At 39.1% G+C, this 25,292-nt stretch overlaps 1 protein-coding gene and 1 long non-coding RNA gene across 4 annotated transcripts in view; one reads left to right on the top strand and one right to left on the bottom strand.

Moving 5' to 3' along the window:
- Positions 1-1,509: 1,509 nt before the first annotated feature.
- Positions 1,510-25,292, top strand: part of USP53 (ubiquitin specific peptidase 53) — a 27,706-nt gene continuing 3,923 nt past the window's right edge. Inside the window, exons 1-14 of one of the 2 annotated variants that reach the window (XM_038136753.1) lie at positions 1,510-1,661; positions 8,494-9,193; positions 10,902-10,994; positions 12,881-13,015; positions 14,108-14,221; positions 14,311-14,393; positions 14,704-14,809; positions 15,175-15,321; positions 15,869-16,018; positions 16,230-16,401; positions 16,983-17,132; positions 17,758-17,901; positions 18,295-19,021; positions 20,963-21,036. In XM_038136753.1, the coding sequence (XP_037992681.1) occupies positions 9,050-9,193; positions 10,902-10,994; positions 12,881-13,015; positions 14,108-14,221; positions 14,311-14,393; positions 14,704-14,809; positions 15,175-15,321; positions 15,869-16,018; positions 16,230-16,401; positions 16,983-17,132; positions 17,758-17,901; positions 18,295-19,021; positions 20,963-21,036 (2,239 nt within the window). In that variant the 5' untranslated portion in view covers positions 1,510-1,661; positions 8,494-9,049. Of the gene's footprint in view, positions 1,662-1,741; positions 2,131-8,493; positions 9,194-10,901; positions 10,995-12,880; positions 13,016-14,107; positions 14,222-14,310; positions 14,394-14,703; positions 14,810-15,174; positions 15,322-15,868; positions 16,019-16,229; positions 16,402-16,982; positions 17,133-17,757; positions 17,902-18,294; positions 19,022-20,962; positions 21,037-25,292 lie in introns of those variants that run through there. The other variant, XM_038136756.1, reaches the window with a different exon arrangement.
- LOC119700964 overlaps positions 19,034-25,292 on the bottom strand; it is a 14,009-nt gene continuing 7,750 nt past the window's right edge. Inside the window, exons 3-4 of one of the 2 annotated variants that reach the window (XR_005256947.1) lie at positions 24,008-24,161; positions 19,034-19,420 (exon numbers count right to left, since the gene is read on the bottom strand). This is a non-coding gene — a long non-coding RNA (uncharacterized LOC119700964). Of the gene's footprint in view, positions 19,421-21,045; positions 24,162-25,292 lie in introns of those variants that run through there. The other variant, XR_005256946.1, reaches the window with a different exon arrangement.

Below are 25,292 nucleotides of genomic sequence, written 5' to 3'. Positions count from 1 at the left end.
AAAAAGCATCCAGCTAAAACATCCTAATGCCTCAAGAAAAAAACATTTTATACAAATCCTGTAGTAAGTAATTCCAGTTTGTGAACATGACTCTACAAATCACTGAAAAATGTGGCTGTCTACCTGTTGATCTATCTATCTAGCTATCTCTGTACATGTAAGACAAAAGTCTGGAAAATTTAATGAAAATCTTGCCAAAGAATCACCAAATCAAAAAGCTGTTGGACAACATTGGAGAGTGAACCTACTAAAACCGCTTTGCTAGTGGGTTTTTACACTGGCAATATAATGGAAGAAATAGTAGCAAAAAATAATCTGAGGAAAATGTACCCATTAAAAAAAAAAAAAGGGATACAAGAACAACAAAATAAGGTATTTAAGGCAGTGAGCTAATTTGGTGCAGTGTCTTGTATTCCACACAGTTATTTTGCAATCTGGATGACCTAAAGAAGACACAGAAAGGGAACTCTACAGGGAAATTATTTTATTTACTATTGCAGAAGTTGCTGTTGGAAAACTGAACATGCTCTTAAGCACAGAAGCACATTTCCATTCCCAGAAGACTATCAGAAAGGCAATTGGAAGAGAAAAAATACAAGTTGTATCCATGAACATGTGCCGAGGACTGATGCTGGGTGTGGTAGCACCTAAAATATCATCGCTAACCTAGAAATGAACTGTTAGTGAAATCTACATGTTTATCCAGGAAAAAAAATCATAGTAGTGGAATATAAAAGCTACTTGAGCAAGTAGAAATATGAGCATTTGTGGATACGGAATTCCTATCTCAAATAACAAAAGGAAACACCACTCCCTGGCCAACATAATAGATTAGATAAAAATCAGAGGGAACACAACTTTGGGGCAGTGACTCTGGGGCAGGTGATAGATAAATTAATAATCACATAGGACCTTTGCAGGCCGCATGGAAGCCAAACGCAACTCTCAGGTGGATGTACACTTGTGTGGGGTTTGGCTCACAAGCCACTCTACGCAAGCGCTATTCCACGGACATCTCAAGGAAAGCCAACGTGCACGGCCATATATCCTGGAATGAGAACTGGAAAACAATTGCTGGAAAAAACAAGCACCGCCACGCTTATTTGAACGGGTTGTTAACTCCAAACCCGAGCACCTGAGGGACACCTGAGGGGCACCCGCTGCACCCTTTAAACCGAGGAGACCCGTGCCTTCGAACCGTGACCAGGCGGGGAGGCAGCAGCAGGGTTGTGACAGCCCCTCACCTGGCCGCGTTTCCCTCCACACCTTCGGCATGACGCGGGGATCCGAGCCCCGCTCCCGCTCCCGCCCCATCGCCTCAGGCGCCATCGCGGCCCCTCAGGCGCCCCCCGGCCTCGCGCACCTTCCCGCGCGCGCACCGCGCACGCGCGCCGGCCGAGGGCGCGGCCAACGCCTCCAATCGCCTCTCCCCTCTCCTTCCCTCCCTCCCGCCCTTCCCTGGCTCGGGAATATCCGGGACACCGCTCCGGGAGAGCGTCCCGGCTGCCGCCACACCGCGCAGGCGCGGCGGCGCCGGGCTGGGGAGGGGAGCGCGAAGGAGGAGCGGGAAGCGGGGGAAGTAAAAGTTGCCGTGAGGGCGGGGCCGCTCCCGGAGTCGCCGCCGGGAGGGGGCGGGAGAGGAGCTGCGTGAGGAGCCACCGGTGAGCCGGGGGTCCGCGGGGACTGAGGCGGGGGTGGGACAGGGGCTGAGCCGCGGGTCGGGCAGGGGGTAAACTGCAGCGAGCGGGGGTCGGCTTGGGTCGGGGACCGGCACGGTTGTGGCCGCGGTCCCGGCGGGGGAGGCGGCTGCGGTGCCGAGGTGGGGACGGAGTGCCGGGGGACGGGACCGTCGCCTCCTCCCGGCCGGAGGGGCGGCCGGGGTTAAGTCCCTGCCGGGGCTGCGTGGGTGAGGGTCAGCGGCAGCTCCGGGGCCGCGGCCGGCGCTGCCGCCGCCGTTGTGTAAGCGGAGGGGCCGCGGGGCTGGAGCGGGGACCCCGGGAGCGGCGGTGCGGGCTCGGAGCGAGCCGCGGTGCGCGGTTAATGTTCAACGCGGCGGTCACATGCTCAGCAGCGAGTTCTTCAGGAGGGTTTCCAGAGGCTGTCTGCCTGGAACAGGAAATGCCGGTACAGGTAGTGTTGGAGCTGCTTGCAGTTTAATCAGTTCGCAGCGTTTTGGAGGCAGAGTTGTTTGCTGTGTGTTCTCGTACGGATGGAGTTTCAGAGGCATGTGGGTAGATGTATGCGAATATATGCAAATCACCTGCTTAGCATCAGGTCTAAGTTTACCTATATCCCTTACTTTGATTTTCAATGCAAATATTTTAAAAGCAGCTTTTCGGAGGAACCATGACTTGTTCTCTCAACCTACATTTTTCCCTTCCCGGAATAAGTGTGAGTTTTACATATCTCTACTTCGCGCTTTATTTTGCTCATGCAACCCCCTACCAAAACCACCATACACCGAACCACTTAAGCTTTCTTAACTTTGAAGCTACTAGGATTATTTTAAGAACAACAACTTCATCGTGCAAACAGCATTGTGCCTGATTCATGATGCCCTTCCACCCCAAGGCAATGGAAAATCCCTTGACTCATTTTATGATTACCTGCTCTTGTAGAATGAAAGGCTGTTTTTTGGTGTCAAAATAGTGAGACCTCATGTTATAATCTGACTGTAAATTAGCCTTGTCAAAGGGTGAATAATCCTTTCTTCCCCTAACAAATTGTTGCAAAGTAAGAAGTACTTACTGGTTATTTTTTTAAGTATCAAATTACTTGTATAAAAAGTTATTATTCTTGACCAGTGGGATGTTGACAGTAAAAACAGAAAAAATATGCACTTGACTTTCATATCAAGCCTTGATAGTGCAGAATCTTTTTTGGCCGTACAGTATGCATGATGTGCTGCTGACAAAATTATTTGTGTGTGTGACCCAGAGGGTGTCAAGGTATTGGCACTGTCCTTGCTTATTCCTTGATTTATGCCTCTTGATAGAGTAAAACAGTTTGGTCACTGAGGGATGTAGTGATGGGAGCAAAACCCATTCACAGAGTTGTTCACAGGCTTCATGATTGGAGCAGAAACAAGTAGGAGTTTGTTGTGGCCAGGTTAAATGGTGATGGGTTGAGGCTGGATCGGGATTGTAGATGTGTAGACTGAGTGAAGTGTTTGTAGGAAGGTTTGTACAGGATATGTTAATGAACAAATATATGAGGTATAGTGATTCAGGCATTCAAACTCTTTTTTTTTGACAAACCTATAAAATATGTGTGGGTTTAAAGATGATGCTGACATTACCATTCCTTGTAACTCAGTTTTGTAATTTTTTTCCTGGTGACTTAAGAAATCAGAAAGCTTTTTGAGGAAGAGCAAGGCTTGGTATTTTGCACTTCTGTTAATGATCAAACATCTGCACAGATCAAACAACTGAAAAGCGAGGCAATAAATCTGAGACAAAAAGGCAAGTATGAGTATCACCATAAAGATACATTGTATCTTTCTGAGGCTCAGGAAAGGGTACATTGTAGCCTTTGAAAAATCGCATGTAAAGCAGTAGGAGACGGAGAAACAAAAATCTTCTCCGTGGTGTCTGTGTGATGATTCACTGTGAATGCTGGCCCATGTCATAGGCTGGGAATTTGTGTTCTCCTAGATCTTTACTCAGAGTTCCCATTGCAGCTATTTCTACAGTCGGTTTCTCCTTGTGACAGATGAGGGAGGCTGAGCTGTGAACCTGTTGTTTTGGTTTTGATGCAAACAGGAAAGTTTTTATTGGAACAGCTTAAAGCAAAAAATTGTGCACTTATACGGAAGCCGTGTGGGATAGCATCTACGCTCCTGGTTCTCCATCCTGGAAGGGAACAGAAATGTGTGATGTGCAGGAGCAGTGGTTTGGCATAGGAGGGACAGCTAAATAGACAAGGGCCTCAGAAGAGACAAAAGAGATCCTGAAAAAAGAAAAAATCTGGGTTGAAAATCTACAGGGATTGTTTGGAAGAATTTCTAGAGGAGATACCATCAGATGCTCCTTTGGTGTCTTGGGGGCTTGTTAGGTCAGTGACCAAAGGAGAAAGAATGTGTCAGACCAATACCAGCCAGTGGTAATATACTGGTGTTGGCCTTTTCTTGTAGTGTTGTTCTTGTTTCTTCTTGAGTGTGTTGCAAGTAAGTGCTGTTAATGAAGTTTTTCTCCCTCTCTGACGTTTAAAATAGTGAGAATTTGCATTCCTGTAAATGTATTGCTGTGACAACTTCCAAGGACAAAGACTGGTGGCTACTAAAAGCATTTACATGTCTCTTATGGTGCATGAGATTTGTTGACAAATATATTTAACATGGGGGCTAAAGGTGGAAGGGGACAGGATCTGTGTGCAGGGGCCAAAAAATTATGATTTGGCCTCATTGAGGTGGGGGTAAGAGATTATTCCTTTCAAATTATTGTCTTTTTCTACGTTTTTCAAGCAGCTTCAGTGGTTTTTTATTTCTTTCTTCAAATGTAGGGAAAAATCATTACAACCTCCAGCACTGTCACAATACAAATCAGATTTTTGTTCGGTTAACAAAATTTGGCAATTTTAAACGACAACCTTTTGAACTGAGGAAAACACTCAGATTCTTGCAGTTGCAAATTGTTGGAATTTTGATGAATTTCATTCTGTTAAGGAGGAGACAGTAACCCCAGTCCTAATAATATTGACTCATTGCAGAGAATTTTAGTGGTTTCCCATCACAGCTTTATTCTCTTATAATATATTTCATCACTCTTCCTTCACAATTTCTGTTGTCTTGTGTCTAAATTCTTAAGTTACATCATTTTAGGAATTGATTTCCCTGAGTGTTCAGTGTGTTGGGTGGGGTTGCCAGGCTCAGCACAGAGGCATGAACTGCAAGCAGAAGCAAAATGCTGTGTGGCTTAAAAGCAACCCCAGCACTGGGCACGAGAGAGGTTTGCCATTAGTAATTTGTGCAACGCACTGAGAATAGCTGCAAAGTGAAGCCGAGAAGATGTAAATAACTATTCTTCAGCCAAATTTCAGGGATAGAAGCAGTCAACAACTTTTGAACTTGTTGGCAGGTTTCCACTCAATTTGATAGAAGGGATAGAAGCCTCAAAGATGATTATGTACTTAGAAAGTGCATGAAAAGAGGCAGCTGGCTGGAAGAGAGAGACCTTGTAAGATGATGTGAGGAGCGGAATTGGCTTGTGCCCCAGCTAGGGAGAAAACTGCAAGAACTCAGCCATGAGGCAGAAAATTATCAGGAGCCCAGGCATTGGTAGTTCCAGTGCTCACAGAGCCAACTGTTTATCTCATCAATTTTATCTTGATGGATATCAGAGATGCTTAAACCTAAATGTGCTTGTAGAAAGTGATTGTTTAGGCAAAATATCAGCTGCACTGATTTCTAAGCTTCTTTAGTGACACTGCTTCTTAAACTAAAGAGTCTGTGCCAGGCACAGCTACGTGCTAGGGTGTACCAACCAAGCAGGTGATAACGTGCAGTTCTGCTGACAAGTGGATTTGTTGTTCTGGAAGCTGTAAAGGCAAGTGCCAGAAATTTTTGACACGCATATGTTTTGTCCTGTAAGGCTGCACAGCTAAGGGTAGCTTGATGAAATCACCTGTGACTGAAGAACAGTGACTGAAACTGAGCAAGGTGGAAGGAGGTAGGCTGGTAAATAGACATTGGTTTGAGAGCTTATAGCCCTTGTTTAGTGTTGTTGGTTGAGAACAGTTGTCCACAACCAATTCCTGTAGTCTGAAGGGCAAGAGTGTTCCTGTAATTCTCAGCTGCTGAAAATCTTCTGTAGCATGTCAGTAACACTGTGTGAAATAACTATTTTACTGAGATACTGCATTTACTGTAGATTCGGTGTGGTTCAATCACAGAATGTTTGGTACACAGAATGTAAGGTTGGAAGGGACTTTAAAGATCATTGTGTTCCAAACCCCCTGCCATGGGCAGGGGCACTTTGCACTAGACCAGGTTGCTCAGAGCCCCATCCAGCTTGCCCTTGCCAGGGATGGGGTGTCCACAGCTGACTGATGGTCTATACTTTGTCACTCACACCTTTGGCAAGCCAAGAACTTAAAAAGATCTGGTAAACTCCAGTGGTTAATAAGTGCCCTTATCAACACTGGCTTACCACAGACAAGAAAGAATTCTTCAAGTCCTAATTATAGTGCTATTGACTAGTGAATTTAGGTTATGGGAGTCTGGTCCAAGTCCCAGTCACCTGAAAGTTCATCCAAATTCATGGGAGATGAAGCAACCAAAACTGATCAGCAGCATCACTTCTCTAATTTACAGAGCCACCTGTCATGGGGATAGGCTTGGCAGCAGAGCAATCATGTTCTTGTTGGGTTGGTTTTTTTTTTTTCAAATCAAAACTGAGATATTTGTTCAATGTAGATTTCAAACCAAGATGCTATTATAGGTTTTCTCACCCTATGGAGAGGCTCTGATGACAAATTAATCCCATTGCTTCTGGCACTCTTTTTGATGAAGTCTCATCTACAGTGCCTCTCTTACTAATGAATGAGAAGCCATTCACCTTAGTATTTGATGCAGTGGAACTTCTACGTATGAAAACTGCAATTAATGCATTCTGCAATTTATTAGAATAAGATGGTGTGATAGATGGAATTCTTTGTATTCACAGCTTTGTGGAAGCAAAATTCAGCAGGAAGCATTTTAATGCAATGGGACAGTAACACAGAGCTAATCCAGAAACACTTTTTCATTAAATTCTTGCACTGAATCTTTATAGCTTTTCCTGACAGCCAGCTCAGCAGCCAAATGCTTGGTGCATGGAGTGGTAGTTGTAGGGCATCCTTGAAATGCAAGAGAAAATTACTTCCTGTAAGTTCTTAGTAAATGAATGCTCTTTGTCATTATCCTAAATTGTTCTGGATGAGCTCTTGTTTCCAAAACAGAGTGTGTATTTCTAATAAGATCTGAAGCTGATAGACATTTCCAGCTACATTTTCTTTTCCTATCTTCTATCTGGGTTAACCGAAGTGAACCTAAAGAAAACAAAATTGTTACGTGATGTTCTGCCAAGGTCAGTTTCCAGCTAGATTTCAGACTCCTTGCTCAGCGCTGCCACAAATCACACTTACTACCTCCAGTATTATTAAATCAAATTACTTACGGGTGAGATACAGTAACATCAGTAAACAAACAGAACTCATCTGATTATTCATGGGGCAAAAGAGACTTTTGGTTAGGTTCCAGTTATTGATTTTATTTTTAAATGCAAGCCGGTACTAGTGTTTCTCTTAAATAAAGAGGAATGGTTTTAGAGGGTGCAAGACTTCCTGTGGGTATTTTTGAAAGCCACATATCTCATCTGTACAGTATTAGGGAGCTGCAGAGTGGTTTTGTGTGAATGTGGTTTTGTTTGTTCTGAGCTGAGCCAAGTTCTCTTCCAGTTTATTCAGTATTCCAACTACACAATTAATTTTTGTTTTTTAATACTCCTCATTAATCTTGCTAAGCTTACACAGTGGAAAATACTGCAGTGAGAAGCTGCAGGTTTTGAAGTATACTGGTATGTCTTTAGTATGCTCTCACATGCTTATGAAATCTAAGGTGAATATCTCTGTTGAAATGTAAGGCCCAAATTTTACCCCCTTTTTTTTTTCCTCCTTCTTTCTTTCCCACATATGCAACCCTAGTTGTGTTGGTTTATTTAAATTTATTCTGTTCTGTTCCTCCAAATGTTTGTGTGGGTGATGTAGTAATGCCAAACAGACAGAATAATCCATTGTTGTGAGAGGATCACAGCTTGGGCTTTACTTGTGGTTGTGGGGATGTTCTGGAAATGGACTCATTTAACCTTCAACAGGCTCCTTCAAGAATTGGAGAAACAACGCTTATTGTTGGAATTTGAAAATCTTGGAATTGGGGCAGTAACCAGAGAGTTCTTGCCTTGCTGTTAGCACTGTTTTTCTGGTTGCTTTGAGAATGCAGCCAGGTTAATGACACATTTATGTAGTGTTTAGTAGACAGAACAAACTTTTGAAAGTTGAGTACTAGCTGACAATCCATCCATAAAATCGAAATAAAAACCAGCTTAGCTTTTTGAGTGTTGAATAAAAAGACTTATTTCTTGGTAATGTTTTTATTAGACTTGGAGATTCAAAGACTGAATAACTCATGTATCATATGGTCTCTTTATAAGCTGTTGCTGGTTATCAGGAGAATCTTTACAGCAATTTTATTTTGGTTTTTAGAGATTTATAAGAAATTAGAAGTTAAGAAATTATGATAGATAAAAAAACTTCTATGGCTCAAAAACAACTAATAGGTTGGGATTTTTTCTTCTCCTCTTTCCAGGCTATTTCATCTTGCCTTTAGATTTAGAGGTTGTTTTATCCATGATCTCTTTTTTTTTTTTTTTTTTTTTTTTTTTTTTTTTTTTTAAGTTTAGAAGCTCTTTAACATTTTGGATTTTTTTTTCAATAATTTCTGGTTTTTTCTTATTTCAGGTTCACTGGAAAGAGAATGAAATAAACATGACATCTTCTAAAATGGAATATATTTCATGGGTTACAGTTAGAAGTAAAAAGAAGATGGAACAAAATGAGAGAACAGGAGTATAACACCTGACAAGAACTTTCCAGTTCTGTGATATATACATACATATAAACTTTCAATATAATACAACTAATGATTTATAGTAATACTTTATTGATATCCCTGGAAGAAGTCAGTTACTGTGCAACTTGCTTAATAAGAACTTGTATTCTGACGACTTTTAACATGTTTTAATCTTAACTGGACACCTTTGTTTATTTATTTTTTTAAGACTGAGGGTTAAAAACATTGTCCCGCTTTATTTTTACTGGGGGCCTGATCCTGAGGGATGGCTCACAACTGCTCATGGAAAATGGACTTAAGCCCATGAATGGTTACTGCTGCACAGAGTTGAATGGAATGCCATGACTTTAGAAATAATATTGTAGAACCACCTTCTTTGCCTTGTACCCATCATATCGTTAAATATTTAAGTGTGAACATTGTGATTATAAACTCTGAAAAATAATGGCATGGGTGAAATTCTTAAGAAAGCCTGGGGGTAACCTTGGAAAAGTTTATCAGCCTGGAAGTATCCTGTCCCTGGCGCCTACAAAAGGCTTATTAAATGAACCAGGACAAAACAGCTGCTTTCTTAATAGTGCTGTTCAGGTAAGAAAATACTTAATCTATTAAACACTTTTTAAATAGACTTTCCTGAGTGTGTGTGGGAAATAAAAATGGCAATTGTAGGAATAAGACACTGTTATGAAAGTAATTTTAGTCAACATTTAACTGTAAAGAATTTAGACTATTAATACTTTATTTTGCACAAAATTTTATTTGCATATATCAAGGACATCTGAAAACCTTTTGTATTTGAAAATGTAGGAGTTAAAACTTGAAAACTTTCTGCTTGATTTTTAAAAGTAATGTTTCTGTAAAACATAGCAAAATCACTTCTAAAATTTACATGACACTTTTTATGTGGGGCAACAATTACTACTGGTATTGAATAGGACACTATTTTTATTAAAATCCCATTTTCTCAGAACTAGCACATGAGCAAGCCTGTGATACTGGGATATATCAGAATATGCACATATAGTGAGGGCTTTGATTCTAATTGTAGGGAAGATTTGTGGAATTAGATTAGGAGATACACCTGGTACCAAAGAAATATGACTTGGAATTCTTCTTACATCAAGGTACTTCTTGTAATGCTCAGATTTTGGATCTGAATGTTTTTAAATTGTACAGAATTATTTCTCAAACTGGAAGAGGGCATAATAGACATGGACTTCCTAAAAATTGGAAGACTTAAAATTGGCATGGATTTAAAACTAGGAGATATGAGAGGTATAGCTGTGTGGTGCGTATGGTGTCTATATGTATTTAAAATAAAATTGTACTGTAGTTTTAGTAGAGTGTTTGCTGTTTTGCATCCAATGGGAGCAGCATGACCTATATTCTCTTGCAGTTCTGCTATTTTCACTTAGGTGCCCTAAAATGAAGCCCTAAGTAATTTTTAGTTCTAGTTTCAGACAATCCTACAACTTGACAACCCAGTGCTGTTTATCAAACAGTGGCAGATGGTTGGTGACTGCCCTTTTACAAGGAGGAATGTGTTCCTTTCTTTTCGTTTAACCTCTGCTCCACCTTCAGAGCTGGGCTTTGGACTTTCATTTTCCAACACATCCTATTTCATTTTAGCTTTTATATTTATAGATAGGATATCTTTTTTCCCCCTGAATTTGCAGCTGTTTTCTTACTGTGCCTCTTGACAACTCATTTTTAGGGATTTTATTTTTATTTTTTTTAATGGACAACTTTCTGAACTGTTTCACTTCATGTGTACCCAAGACATTAGTTATTGAAAGCAGCGGGTGTAGCCAAGCTGTTATTACATTTTTGCAGGGTATTTACCCAAATAAGAGGTAAAAACATACCTGTGTGAGCACCAGGATTATTCTGATCTGTGGAAAAACAAATGTATTTCAGCAATCATTTTGATAAGAGACTGTAAGAATATCATATAGGACTTAACTCTTACGTAGAGCTTTAAGAAAACTGCTACAGTCCCTGTACAAGGTTTAGATTGCTGCTTGTTTCCTTGAGAGTACTTCAGCTCTTTCTCCAAAATACATTGTTTCAAAAAGTTTATAAAACAGATCTAAATTTTAAGTGCTGAATGTAAAACTTACATTTCCACCTCCATAATTTACCAAACTAATGGAAAAAAAGCCACATTTCCTGCAGCAATATTGATACTTAAATTGTGTGTTATGTGAAATAAAAGAAGACAATTAAAATCTACTCTATGTTGTATTAAGCAAAGAACCTTCAGAACTGATTACTTATTTTCTCTTTATTTTTATAGGTATTATGGCAACTTGACATATTTCGACGAAGTTTAAGAGGTTTAACTGGACACGTGTGTCAAGGAGATGCCTGCATATTTTGTGCTTTAAAGGTAGATAAAAAATTCTGGAAAAACCGTATTTCAAAATGAGGGAAAAATAAATTAATTTTTTTTTAAAATTTGTGTCTGTATCATTCCTATCCCTGTGTGACCAAGTCATTCTTGTGTAAAGAAGTAATTTAGTTTAAAGGACATTTTTAACAAATGTTTGTAAGAGAAATATTTTCTTGTATTTAAAGAAGAAATTTTGCAGGGTTCTGGGGTTGGTTAGAATGGCTTAGTTATTTTTTTAACAATGTATTTGTGATGTTGAACTCTATGCCTTATGTACTCACCTCAAAAGAAAAGCAGTTAATTCATTTGGAAGGGTCTGTCCCCAGCTCTTCTGTACACTACTGGTTTTGCTTTCTTGGCTCTTTAAGACACTGGTTGAGTAATTCTGTTTGTTCTGTGTTCAAAATCTTGGACATGTTAATTTCCATGCAATATATACACTGGATGAGGATAAATAGTGACTTGTTTGTGACTTGAGTGGATTTTTTGGTTGGGTTGGGGCTCTTTTTATGCTTTTGGGCTATTGTAACCCTTCTTACCTGTTTAATAATGAAGGATATTTTAGCTCTGTCAGCCTTTCCTATGAACTGAAAGCATAGCCAATAAATTCTGGGACTTGGACTTGGACTGTGCAGGCCACTAAACTGAATATGCCTGCCTGCATACAGTCCTTAGCTGTACTGCTTGCATTTTTTTTTTTTTTAGCTGGACATATAAAGCTATGTTTCATAACAAATGATGACCTAGCAGCCAAAATAAGGAGCGATAAATGCTTTCAAAGCAGATCTGTTAAAAACTTCATTTTGAATATTTGCATGGAGATAGTAATGGCTGTAGTTTTTGTCAGTAGTCCCTGCTTTTTGTTTTGAGAGGGAAGATTAAATACTTTAGAGACACCATGGAATGCATCATGGTTAAAACAATACTTTTTGTTAGCAGTGAAACTTTGTTTCTCTGTTTTATCTTTGCCTTCTATTGAACAGATTTTAACCATAGGAAGCCTATGTGAAGAATGCATATCCTTATTTATATTCTACGTGGCTTCTCCTGACTTGCTTTGTCTTTAGTCTCTTCAGTTCTCCCTAAAGTTTGACTTAGAATTCTTGACTGGGGAATACACCTTTAAATATCTGCAAATCTGTAATTCATTTAATAGCTTTTCATTTTCAGTTCTTTCAGAATCAACCTCCTTTACTTGCTAAATGATGAGCTCACTTGGATGCATATCCCTGCCAAAAAGAAAAATTGCAGCCAACTCTCTCTTCTGGGAAATGAATTAAAAACCAAGTGCAATTTATTATCATGTTCCAGAACTGTAGATATTGACCTTTTCTCTTGTATTGTGTGCACTGGTTCAGCACTGAGCTAATTTCATAGCAAGGATTATTGGCATTCTATCTAATTTATGGGAGGTATATAATTTTAATAAAGATACACTCCTCTCCTAAGCAGTAAATATCATATTATTTAGTGAATCATGAGTGGTATTACATTATGCCCTAAGAAATACACACCATCTGTAGACATGAGATACATATGGATGAACTGCTATTCCAGGGGCCAAATTAAAAAAGCTGTATAATTACAGAACAGGGCTTGTGTTGCCTCTGGGAGCTCAAGTCAATCACTTTTAGTTTTGTATTTGGATGCTGTTGTTCTACAGGTTCAGTTTTTAGGTTGGTACCATAACTTCTTGTAGAGGAATCAGCAGAAGACAAATGTACTAACTTGAAGAGACAAAGTAATTTTCAAAGTTACATGGGTCTATAAACATTATATTTATAAATATTTCACGTTTATGCAAGAAATGATGTATTTGTATAGAACCACAGTGTCTAGCTAAGTGGTTAATGAAGCTAAGTAATCATTGCATTTCTTCCTAGGCCATCTTTTCACAGTTCCAGCACAGCCGAGAGAAAGCCCTCCCGTCGGATAACATGAGACACGCCCTCGCGGAAAGCTTCAAGGATGAGCAGCGTTTCCAGCTGGGATTCATGGATGATGCAGCAGAATGCTTTGTAAGTGTCTTCATGAGAGTTGAGTAGAATTCTGTTAGTTTAGGGGTTTTGGTAGCTCCAGACTCATGGGTAGGAATCAAATAATATAATCCTGCTGAGCTTCTTTATGCCCGTTTAGGGCAACAGACACAGGGAGTGAGTGTCAGGTAAGGGGGATGGAGTACTCTTGCATTTGTTCCATACTTTGCTCCCTTAGCTGTCGCTCAGGCAGAACAGGAGGTTGGCGAGGATGATGAACATTGAGTCACTCTTAAAAATATTTTGGTGGAGAGAAAGGTTCTCTTCTCAGGAGAAGCACCTATGGATTTGAACATATTTTCCGTTCCTTGAAGTATTGGGTCACCAGCTATTGAAATACAGTCTGTTACAACTGGCTAATTCACTGCTGAGTTATGCTGCAGAAGAGATTTCCATTGTCTTACCCAAGAGTGAACAAAGACTTGAAGATCTTGCTGTAGTCTCTTTCTGCTTCAGTGAAGTGTCTCACAACACTTCACACACACTTAGGACACTTGAAAAACATGAGCCACTGCTGTGGCCTTTAAAGGTGACTCCATATGCAAAGAACTCTGGTAAAGAGACCTTCCTACGAGCTCCTGTGTTAAGACAATGAAAATGTTCACCATAAAACACCTGCAGTATTAACATTCAGACATGGATTTGAGAGGCAGGAAATATGGTTGCTGCTTCAGTTAGCTTTGGACATCCTTTGGGAGCACCACAAATTAATTCCTACCTGCTAGATGTTTCTTCACATACGTAGGAAAATCCAGGGCAGAATTCCTGAAAGAGACTGTTTGAGATCTTGCAGTCGTGAAAGAGAGCCTCTTATTAGTGTTCCATCTACTCAAAATGCATTTGGACTCCTGAACGAATCATCTGTCTGATCTACTTGAATAGATTCACTTCTTTCCATTACCTCTGGTATTTTTGGCAAAAGGAAAAAATGGCCTTGCTAATTGAGGGGACAAACTCATTGCAGTCATAGTATTTTGGAGCCAAGGGCCATAGTTAGAGTACTACATTGTAATGTTCTTCATGTGTTCTGACTTCATCAGTTCAGTTTACATTTATATTATTATTTCTTTTTAGGAAAATATCCTTGAGAGGATTCATTTCCACTTAGTGCCAAACAGTGAAACAGATATGTGCACTTCGAAATCCTGTATTTCTCACCAGAAGTTTGCTATGACGCTGTATGAGCAGGTCAGGCCTTCATTTGATTGATTTAACAAATACCTTTTTTTGTCTTTCCTAAATAAATAAAAACAAAAGTTTTTTTTTTCTTTTTGTAGTGTGTGTGTCGCAGTTGTGGAGCATCATCAGATCCGTTGCCTTTTACGGAATTTGTGCGTTACATTTCCACCACAGCCCTGTGGTAAGAGCTTTTATTCTTGTCACTCATTTTTCTATAGGCACCCTTCTAATAATATGCAAAGCATGCCAGAGAAAGGCTTTTAAAAGTTAAAAATTAATATGTATTTTTTTGATTGCAACATGCTTTTGAGATGCTGTTCAAAAATAGCATTTGGATTTCAAAAGCAAGATGTAGAGAGGGCTTGGCGAAAAAAATTGTATTGCTACTGTTTTACCACTGTTTGTCTTCTTTTTAGTTATACAATACAGTTAATTACAATCTGTTAGTCTTCAGAAGGGGGATCCATAGGCATGTAATTTATTTTTTGCAGTAATGAAGTAGAAAAAATGATGGAGAGGCATGAACGTCTCAAGCCAGAAATGTTCGCAGAATTGCTGCAGGCAGCAAATACTGCTGATGACTACAGAAAGTGTCCTGTAAGTAAACAAAAATGTTACATGACTTTGGTATACAAGGGAGAACTTTTTGGGATGTTAAATCAGGCTAGAAGTATTCCTCTAAAAGCAGGGTTATGTGTTGTGTTGCTGCTTCAGAGCAGTCAACTTAGGGCAAACAAAGCTCTTACACTTATGTTTGATTGTTGCAGTTAGAGAGATTTGTTTTAAGGTGGTGATTGGATATAGAATTTAAGCTGTTGTCTTCATCGAAGTGTTTTTATGATGAAGAATGTTATCCTCAAGTTGTTAGGGACAAACACCATAACTAAATTTGGGGATTAAAGACATTGCAGAGTTACTTTTGTTTTCCTTCCCATCATGGTTTTTGTTTCCTTTTTTTCTAGAGTAATTGTGGTCAAAAAATAAAAATTCGTCGTGTTCTTATGAATTGTCCTGAGATTGTCACCATCGGTTTAGTCTGGGATTCAGAACACTCTGACCTGACAGAAGAGGTTATGCGGAATCTGGCAACACAGCTTTATCTTCCAGGGGTATCTGACCTAAAACTTACTCCTTGCTTTTTCTAGAATTTAATTTTACTTTTGATTTTATGTATATGTGAATTTATAAAAAATATAAATACTCATATGTACTTTTTATAAGCACAACTTAACTTGACATAAAGTTTATAGAAATATATGAAGTTTGTCTGCTTTTACAGTTCTTTATAATGCGCTGCTCGATGTAGTTTCTGTGAGAGGAAAAGGTCCTGTTGGAAGTGTATTGTCCCTAAGTACAATGATTAAGGAGGAGACTTCCTAGTTGAAAATCTAGGAATATAATTTTCAGTTTCAAATTTATGGAATTTATCCTAGAGCATTAATACTTTACTCTTTCAAATACAAAAAAAAAAACCCAAAAAAACCCAGGAAGTTAAAATAGATGTAGTAAGTGCAAAAAACAGTATTTATGCTCAGGAAAAATTGTGTAATACAACAGGACATGAAATAACAGTTGCCTTGGTGAAATGCTAGCAGTAGATCAGGAAATTGAGGCTGTGTTTTACACGTGTTTTAAAATATGTAATCATTTTTACAGCTGTTTTATAGGGTTACAGATGAAAATGCCAAAAACAGTGAGCTTTTTCTGGTGGGAATGATTTGCTATACGAGCCGACATTACTGTGCCTTTGCCTTTCACACCAAGAGCTGCAAATGGGTGCTGTTTGATGATGCTAATGTAAAAGAGGTAAGATGATGTTCTGATTTTTAGCCCTTACAATACTAGTTCTATCTTTTGGTTGCCATTTTAGTAAACCACAGTGCTAAAATGTTGCATCTTCATGTACATTTGCAATTAGGCATTTGGTGTCTCTTGCTTAATGAATTACTCTTTTCATATTTGGGTTCAGCACTGTTGATAAAGTTTTGGGGTTTTGTTTTGCTGGTTTTTTTCTTAGATTGGAACAAAATGGAAAGACGTGGTGTCCAGGTGCATTCGGTGTCACTTCCAGCCATTGCTGCTATTTTATGCTAACCCAGATGGCACAGCTGTGTCTCCAGAAGATGCACCAAAGCAGATTATTCACTGTTCTCAATGCAAAGCAGCAGGAGGAAATGGAGAAGACCTGGGTAATTAGATATATAACAGTATCAGCTGTATTTCTGAAATGGGCACTATAAAGGAGAAAAAATGCTTTGGCTTCTTTGCTCTGAAGTAGTTTTATCACTCATTATTCAAACAATCTCAAAAGAAGAGATTAGTGCCTATACTCATAATTAGACCTATTAATAAGGGGATTCAAATTGAGACTAATGGGTAATGGGAAAAAGAATCCAATCTTTAGGTTCTGTAATTTGTACTGCTGTCTCAGGTTGGCTTTTTAAATTTCATGCTAAGCATAACTTAGAAGGCAAATTGAATCTGACATGCTATTCTTCACATCATGTGTAGCAATAGAACAGAGATTACTTCAGGGAGCAAAGAACTGAGGATCCTGTTTCACTGCAGGCTACCACTGTAAATATGACAGTATATAAAATATTACAGAACCTTATTGCCTAGTCTATTGAAATGTAATGTGTTTTTGGTGATGTTTCTCTTCTGGCTTTTTAATCCAGAATGAAAAAGCTTTCTCTCTTTCTAAAATTTTATGTAGTGGAAATTTAAATTAGGAAGCTTTTTATTTCTAAAGATAAATGTTGTTTGATAGGATTTGAAAAGCATTCTGCTGCTAAATCAGACCACGTGAAAGAGAACGGAATTGGAGATTCCACTAATCAGAGGAGTAATAAAAAACTTCAGCCAGATAATCCAGCGTTCAGTAGAAGCCATATTCAAGCAAGTGGTGGTAGAGGCCCAGGTGTGTATTCCCTACTACCACCCCCAAAAAAACAAACCAGATATGTCTTATTATGAAACATTTCAGTTGATAGCATTTTGGGTGGGTTCTAACCTCGGGACTAGAATATTTCCAAGGGGAAAAATGCAGTAATTGACTCAGATATTTTTCAAAGATTTTTCTTGATGTTTAAGTAATATCTGAATATCTGCCATGGAATGTTAACTCTTCCAGAGTGAGCTGTAAATGCAGAATATTTATTACCCTTGTTATTCTTAACTGAAGTGGCTCTTGAGGTCTTGTTCCATTTCTTGAACACTATCAAGCTTTCCAGTGATGTGCCTGATTAAAAGGCACATTAGTGACCTGAGGCCGAGGTGTGGCTCTGTGGGTCACTGGCTACTTGAGTACACTTCTCCCCAGCAATACTGTGCTATCAGCATGATTTGTAGTCCTGTATGTTAATGGACTTGATCTTATGGCTGGAAAGAAATCTCAATCTCCTAATCTGTGTCAAATAATTCATTAGTCAGTTTAAGTAGTCCTAACACTAAAACCTAAATCTTACTGTCCTTAAATATGTTCGTGTGCTTTGGTGATGAATGACTTTTGAGCAAGGATGTTTGACAAGAAGTACTTTTTGCAGCCAAGTTGGGATACAGCGAGCAAAAGGACAGGCTGAAGGATTTATCCAGAGAGTGTGCCCAGAAAGCTGCTGACATGAAAAACTTCACATCGTTACGGAAAGATGCGGATAGAGGACTAAGGAAAGAGTCTGGGAGACAAAGAGGTACGTTTTAAAAACATAACCAGAGAATCAATTGATTAAATAAATTAAACTTTTAGCATCAATGCTGCTTGTGCAGATTTTTTTCTCCTTTTAAGAGACCATAGTGAAAGATCAGACTTTCCCAGTGTTCAGTATTCTAAAATACGTACTGGATTTATAGAGGTACTGTAAGAAGTATCAGTTTTAGTATCAGAACTGATACTAAACAGTATCAGTTAAATGACTGCTTCCACCCTGCAAGTGTTCAAGGCCAGGTTGGATGGGGCTCTGAGCAACCTGGTTTGGTTGGGGGCAGCTGGAACTTTGATCATTAAAGTCCATTCCAACACAAATCATTCTATGAAACATTAACAAGAACTGTAATGGAACTTCTCTCCTTTTTGTTCTTGTAAGACTTGATTGGGGAAGACCGTTCCAGTGCTAAGTCAGGGTCTCCTCCGGTTGGAAATGGACTGAGGCACTGCACGGATCAGCGGATCTATGGCAGCCAGGGAAGGGGCCCCTACAAGCACGACAACCAAGCACCTCACCAGGCCAAGCTTTCTGCACATGTGCTTGGATCAAACAAAACAGAACTTTCTCCTGCTGGGGAGAAACCAGTGACAAGGACTCGGACCGACGGCGTCACTGGCTACGACACGGACACCAGCCAAGACTCCAGAGACAAAGGAAGTATGAGGAGCAGGAGTAAAGGTTGGAAACCAATGCGAGAGACACTGAATGTAGACAGCATTTTCAATGAGACTGAGAAGAAGCAGCACAGCCCAAAGCACAAAGCAAACCTGAGCAGTAAATCTAAGCACGAAAAGGAGCGGGGCTTTAACCACTGGCCAAAGGAGAACCAAATGCAGAAGGGTTTAATGACTATATATGAAGATGAGACAAAACAGGATACAGGAAGTCGAAGTTCACTGGATTCTGAGGGAAAAGGGAATGCTGAAAAAAGCAAGGGATTTACAGAGAGAAAAATCCTTGGTGATAACTGGCAAATTCAGAGGACAGAATCTGGGTATGAAAGCAGTGACCATATCAGCAATGGCTCTGCAAATCCAGACTCCCCTGTTATTGAAGGAATCAATACAGCAGATGCCAAGAATGTGAAGGAAAGTGCTTCCTGCAGGTAATGCTAGTTCTCTTAGAGCTTGCATAGGTTGTATTTATGGAAAAATAACCTGTTCTAACGTTTGTGTGTTCTTCAAAACCAAAACCATCCAGGAAAACATGCTTTGAAACTTGCTTGAAGTCAGGTATGTGGAAAGCTAAAGTCTATCTAGAAATAAGGGTGTGGGCAATTAAGTGTTCAATTTACCTTCACTCTGGTTCTCTTTGGGAGGCACTGAGCCAGTTACTGAGGCACTGAGCCAGAACTGCTAAGCCCTGCTGAGGGGCAGGGTGTGTTCATTTGTAGTAATTGCTACACTTCTTTACTTACCAGATTTTTAGACAGTGTGTAACTTTCCACTTGCTGTGGAATAATACAGTGTCCATATTGATGACATCTGTAGCATTGGTTCAGGCCCTGACAAGGAGATGGGAGTGGCAGTAGGTGAGTCTTGGGTGCTGTTACCAGTCATAGTGCAGAAATTCAGTTTTCTAGATCACCTCAGATACATATTGAACACTTGGTAATTGATTGACCTGTCTGAAATAAATCTTTGCTGAAAAGTGTAAAATTACTAAAACTGATTGGACTTGATGATCTGAAAAGGTCCATTCCAACTTAAATGTATGTGATGCTTGAAAGACAGTGATAATCCTTCCACATGCAGTTTTCAGTATTGTGTGTCTCAAACTGCATGTAGAATGCAGATCCTTCTAAAATTCATTCTTCTTTCAAATCTTGTTTGCATCTATAAAATGGAAGAGCACAGTTGGGATCCCAAGCCCAACTCTCTTTGATAGATCTGATTTGCTAGATCCATCCAAGCCATTTTTCAGACACATTTTCATGGCAACGTATTTCACAGGAAAAGAGAAGGGTCAAGGCTCTTTCATATCCTGGTATTTGCCATTCTCCCCTTGGTCCCACTCTTTCCCTCCCACCAAACTGTACAAAATCCCACTATGTAAAAACCTGATGGGCTTTTGTTGATTAATGACATAATTATGTATAAAGCTACTCCAACTTAGAGTTGTATTTTCAGTGTTTGATGGTTGCCTCAAACAGTGATTTTACACAGTTGAAACTGTCTCATTTTATGCATGCCCAAGAGGCAATGGGCCACCCAAATGTGTCATTTTGTGAGAGAGAATATGATAAATTTCCAATAGTGTAGTTCATTAAGAAGCTGCTTACATTGTTATTTAAACAACAATGTCAAAGAAAGAAACATACTTCATCAAAATACAGCTGAATTCCTGGGACTTCCAGATGAGCTTTATATGACTGGTAATTTCAACTGGCTGGCAATACCTACTTAGTTCCCTTCTAACCTTTCAGACTCTGTCGCATAAACCCCCAAAAATACAAATTAATTATTGAAAGTCCTTTTAGAAAGTGGAAATATTATTGTTTTCCATTCTTCATATTTCTCTCAATATTTTTAATTGTTTTCCTGTCCTTTCAATAACAGGTTTTTTTTTTTTTTTAAATTGAACTTTTGCCCCCGTGTATCTTCTTCCCTGCCTTATGCTTGTAGAAGGTAGAAATTGGCAGAGTGTTTGTCAGCTCACTATCTGGATTAGTAATGCATGTTTTCTGCTTATCTAAACCAGCAAGATTTAGTAAATCCTCTGATAATTTTTTCCCTCTCCTTTTGGGTTTGTAGCTGTGATCTTCCAGTTCTATTCCAGTGTGAGGGGGAAAAAAATTAAATGAAAATCCCTATGAATGAGATACCAAGTGGCAATCACAACTTAGAATAATATTTGTTATCCAAACAAAAAAATTACTGAATAGCAAACTATCAAATTAGGAAAATGGACAAGATGGAATGCTGGTTAACATGTTACACTTACTTAAGATATTTATACCTACAAATAAAATGGATTAGATCACTAGTGGTGTCTGTTCAACAGTTGCAATGCAACAGTTGTAATCACATATATGCTTCTTTTACAGTGAACAGAACTTGCCAACCAAAAAAGCTGACAGTGTGGTACATTCAGTACCCCAGCAGAACAGAAGCTTCCTTGGTAAGAACCCACATAAAAATTAAGTTTTCAAAAACTATTGTAGATATACCGGAATTTCTCTTCCCCTCAGCCCCAAAACCAAAAATTCCTAACGGATGACATGGTAATTTGGTTCACTCCCTGTGGTTTCCCCAGAAGCTTCTCTAGGACATTTCTTGGTGGATACTAAGCAAGACTTTTTTTTTTTTTAAATGTCTGGGTGGACTGTGGCACCATTTGTTTTCCTCACAGATATGAAGCAGTATCAGGAAGAAACACTTGTAATAAGGAAGTCTACTTCCTTTTACATACTAATGTGTCTGCTGGGGTTTTATAAAGTTGATAAATGCCTTGGCATATAAATATTATAGGTCAGCATGAGGCCAGCCAAAATCATTATCTGCTGTTGTTGAAACAATGGGAGGGTGCTTGTACAAAGAGGGGCAATAAATATTAGGCCACTTCCTCAGGAAACATTTGATTTTTATAGATATCATACTTCTTTTCAAATAATGTATAGTATAGTTTCTCCTAGGACTTAAAGTGGGGGTTGGGGTGTTGCCATACCACTTCTACCTTTTCTGTCCTTATTCTAATTTATTTTTTAGCGCAGAAAGAACTAATTTCATATTTGCTTATTTTGACAACCCAAAACAAACAAACAAACAATCAAAATTTAGTAGCATGGAACAAAAAGATCTGACTTGCATGAGATTTATTCTGCTTCAGTTCTGTACTATACCATTCTTACCAAAGTTTGATAGGAAAAAGGGAAAAAAAATCCAGTGAAAAATACTTAAAAATCAAAAAACTAAAAAGCTCCTTAGGCATGAAAAATGAGTGGGTTAAAGCAATGAACTGCTCTCTGGAGAGAGTACTTGATAATACTTAAAGCTTTCAACATGCATCCTACATTTTCTTTACAGAAGTATAGTGATTCTATGTGATCCTCCAAGGTATCATAAAGAAATTGATGATAGGATCCCATCTATTCAATTATTCTAATTCAGAACTAATTGTTAAATAGCTTCTTATAAAAAAAGGCATGTATTCAGCTCCATTTTGGAAAATAATACTTCTAATGGAAGTGATCAATGGGCCAAAAAGAAATCTGAAGAATCTGATAATTTTACATTTATGTGAGGTTAAGAATTTATTTGGACTCAGTTTTTGGGCTGTCAAAAAGTATGTCAGGACACCTTTAGCAAGGATAACAGCAGTCCTTTAGAGGTATCAGATGTATTACCTTGTGTTCCACCTCTGAATATGATGAACGAGACAGGGATTGGTAGGTAAATACCAGACAGACTCCCAGAAAATAGGACTTTAAAAAACAAAGGCTCAGTCCTTTCTGAGAGAGGAATGGAATGTAAGAAATCTTTGTTAGGCTCTCATGGCAACTCCAAAAAAAAATATGTCTGAGTGGTTTTCTTGTGTGGAAAACTTCTTATGGAAACAGTGTTGGACTTCTAATTATGCTCACCGTTTGTATAACTGTGCTTTACCAGCTCCTTGTTTTTTACTGGAGCTGAATGAGGCTACTGTTAGACACTTGTGGAATTCTGTCCCTGACTTAACAAAAATAAACTTCTTGTCAGAACATTATAAAGATGGAAACACTGGATCACATGGTGATTGGGACAGCAAGTGGCTGCTCCTTACATGGACAGTAAGCAGTGGATAACTGTAGTACCAAAGCAAAGGTCCCACAAAGCCAATCCCTAAATTGTGTGGTCAGATTTTGGGAGGAAAATGTAAACATTGAGTAAGCAGATGTAGTATCCATGATTTATGTTAATCGCTTTGTGTTTATGAAAGTTTGAACTTGGTGAGCTGAGGAGGCAAAATTTTTTTTGAGTACAAAGAACTTGAGACATGAGCAGTGTGAAGGCAAAATTTCCAACCTCGTGTTCTGCAAGTTCAGGAAAGATTACTAATTTTGATGGTTTTCCTGTTGTTTTTTAATGGTTTTCCCATTGTTCAGTTCAATTGCATGGGACAACTCATACTGAAATCTAGAATCATTCTGAAGATCTGGTTAGTGTGTAAGAAAAATCCAAATTGCCTTGGCTTATGTGTCACTTCAGAAAACCCCACAAGCCAACCACAACTGAAAAAGACAGCTTATATACTTAGGAAAACTGTAAATTTATAGTAATAATTTAAAACATGCAACTGCTCTTAAGGAAATCCAGTTCTTACCCTTATGGTGCAGTCAATGTACATTAATGTCAAGTGGAAAGAAATGAGTAGAGAATTAAAGCTTTGTAGCTACTTAGTTAACTTACCATGAAAGAGAAACAAAGACTTTACTAGTGTCTTAAAATGATAAAATAAAGATACCTATGGAAGCTTTTGCAACTGAATGTTGCTCCGAAAGTAAAGTCTCTAGAATAAAAGGATTTTTTTTACTTTTTTAAAAAGAAGATTGCTCACTGTATTTCAGAAATAATACTCCATTTTGGATAAGTTACAACATACTTCCTTGACTGGGAGGCTGTTATTCCACATTTCCAAAACTTCCAATAAGTTTGCCTGTTTTTTTGACTGAATACAGAAAATGTTTGGGCTAAGAGAGAGGAATTTGCTCACAAATATTTGTTTGAATAAGTATGCTGCTTTGTTGCTGGGTTTTTTATTGACAACTTAAGAAATGTTAAAAAAAAATCCTGGAAACGTGTAGCTAAAACCTTTAAAGAGGAAGTTGCATTTAATGTGGAGTTGAGTTTTTGTTGGAGGTATTTGTAGGGGTTTTGCATTTATTTTCATTTGGTATTTTTTCCCCACAGAAGCTGGACTTGGCACATTTTTGCACATGCTCTGTGTAAATGGAGCTGTATTAGACAAGACCTTACCGGTCCTACCTGTGGGCTTAGTCTTACCTGTAGAATGGATGTTCATCTCTGGAAAATCTGGATTGACTACCCAGATGTGAAAATAGATGTCTGTAAATCTTAAAAGCAGACTGGTTTAAATTTTAGAACACAATTACCTTTCATGTATTGCTCTGCTCTTAATGACCCGTTGATAAGGATGCTGGGCTCCAGCTGAGCAGGGTTTGTGTGTCCCATTTTTAGGTTTGCAGAGAACGTAGAGCCAAAATTCCCAATCGAGCCGGCGTCTGGTTTTAACCGTGCATGGCTGTCCTGTCAGCAGAAGGGAAAATAACACATCTATTTTTAAGTTCGCTGGAATTCCGCGGGCACAAAGCACCTGGCGCGGCTGGATGTGCCCGAGGGAGCCGCTCGCTGGCCTCTGCTGCCACCTCCCGGCCGCCTGCGGAGCCTGCGGGCTCCTCCGGGAGCTGGGCTTGGAGGGAAAATCATCCCAGCCTGCAGCAGAATGAGATGTTTCTGTGTGAAATATTACCTCAGTGTTGGTTATCTCACTGTAAGGCAGCTCTGTGGCACACAGGCGGTTTTGAACTCTCAGGTTAATTACTTGTGCCTTGCATGGGCTCATTCAGTAAGAATATTTTCCCATAAATATTATTTCTAAGGTTGTGCTATTGTTTATTATGACTTTGTTATTTTGTTGTTTTTTTTTTTTTCATCTCAAGACTTGAGAAAAGCCATATGGGGGCTTTGTCTCTTGAGTTGTGTGCTGCTTTAGCCTCTGCTACCTGTGTTCTTGGTCAAAGATTTCATGTCTTTAGTCTCAGATCACCTAAAGATAGGACAGATACTGACCCTCAAAACGAGCATCATCAAACAGCAACACCCAGAGTTTTCACTTTAGTTCTGCTCTGTTGTTGGGGTTTTGGCTCACATGTTCATGTGTCTAAAGTCCCAAGACTTTAAATATTTAAACTTAGGGAAATAACAAGTGAAATAGGTGTAGAAGTTATGAGTGTGTAATCTGTACACAGAGAAAATAAGCCATTGTATTAATAATAATAATAACAATGATAAAATAAGAAGCCATTCTTTTGAGTGGCTTCAGAGCAGGTGACTGATATTAATGGGCTAATCATGGCATTAGGAAGACTTGGAGTGTCTATCTCTAAACAAATAGACTGCTGCATGTCACTTGCCAAGCGAGTGTTTTATGCTGTGTGGTGTTGACATGAATACTTCAATGCTTCCTTTATTTCCTGCTCACTAGGAGCTGCCTTGTTCAGAACTTGTGTATTTTCAGGGAATGATTCTTTGCCTGGGAATAAAAGGAGCTTCTGGAGTTGAGAGTGCAGTAGTGCTGGGCCAGGCACTCAGTGCTGTGTGTTTGGGGTATGTGGGTGACAGTGCTCTTTGTCTGCCCAGTGTCTCTGTGAGCCTTAT

The sequence above is a fragment of the Motacilla alba genome, chromosome 4, assembly GCF_015832195.1.
Source record: "Motacilla alba alba isolate MOTALB_02 chromosome 4, Motacilla_alba_V1.0_pri, whole genome shotgun sequence".
In the NCBI taxonomy this organism is placed as follows: Eukaryota; Metazoa; Chordata; class Aves; order Passeriformes; family Motacillidae; genus Motacilla; species Motacilla alba.
The sequence above is the reverse complement of the archived record's forward strand: the minus strand, read 5'-3'. Positions and strand labels throughout refer to the sequence as shown.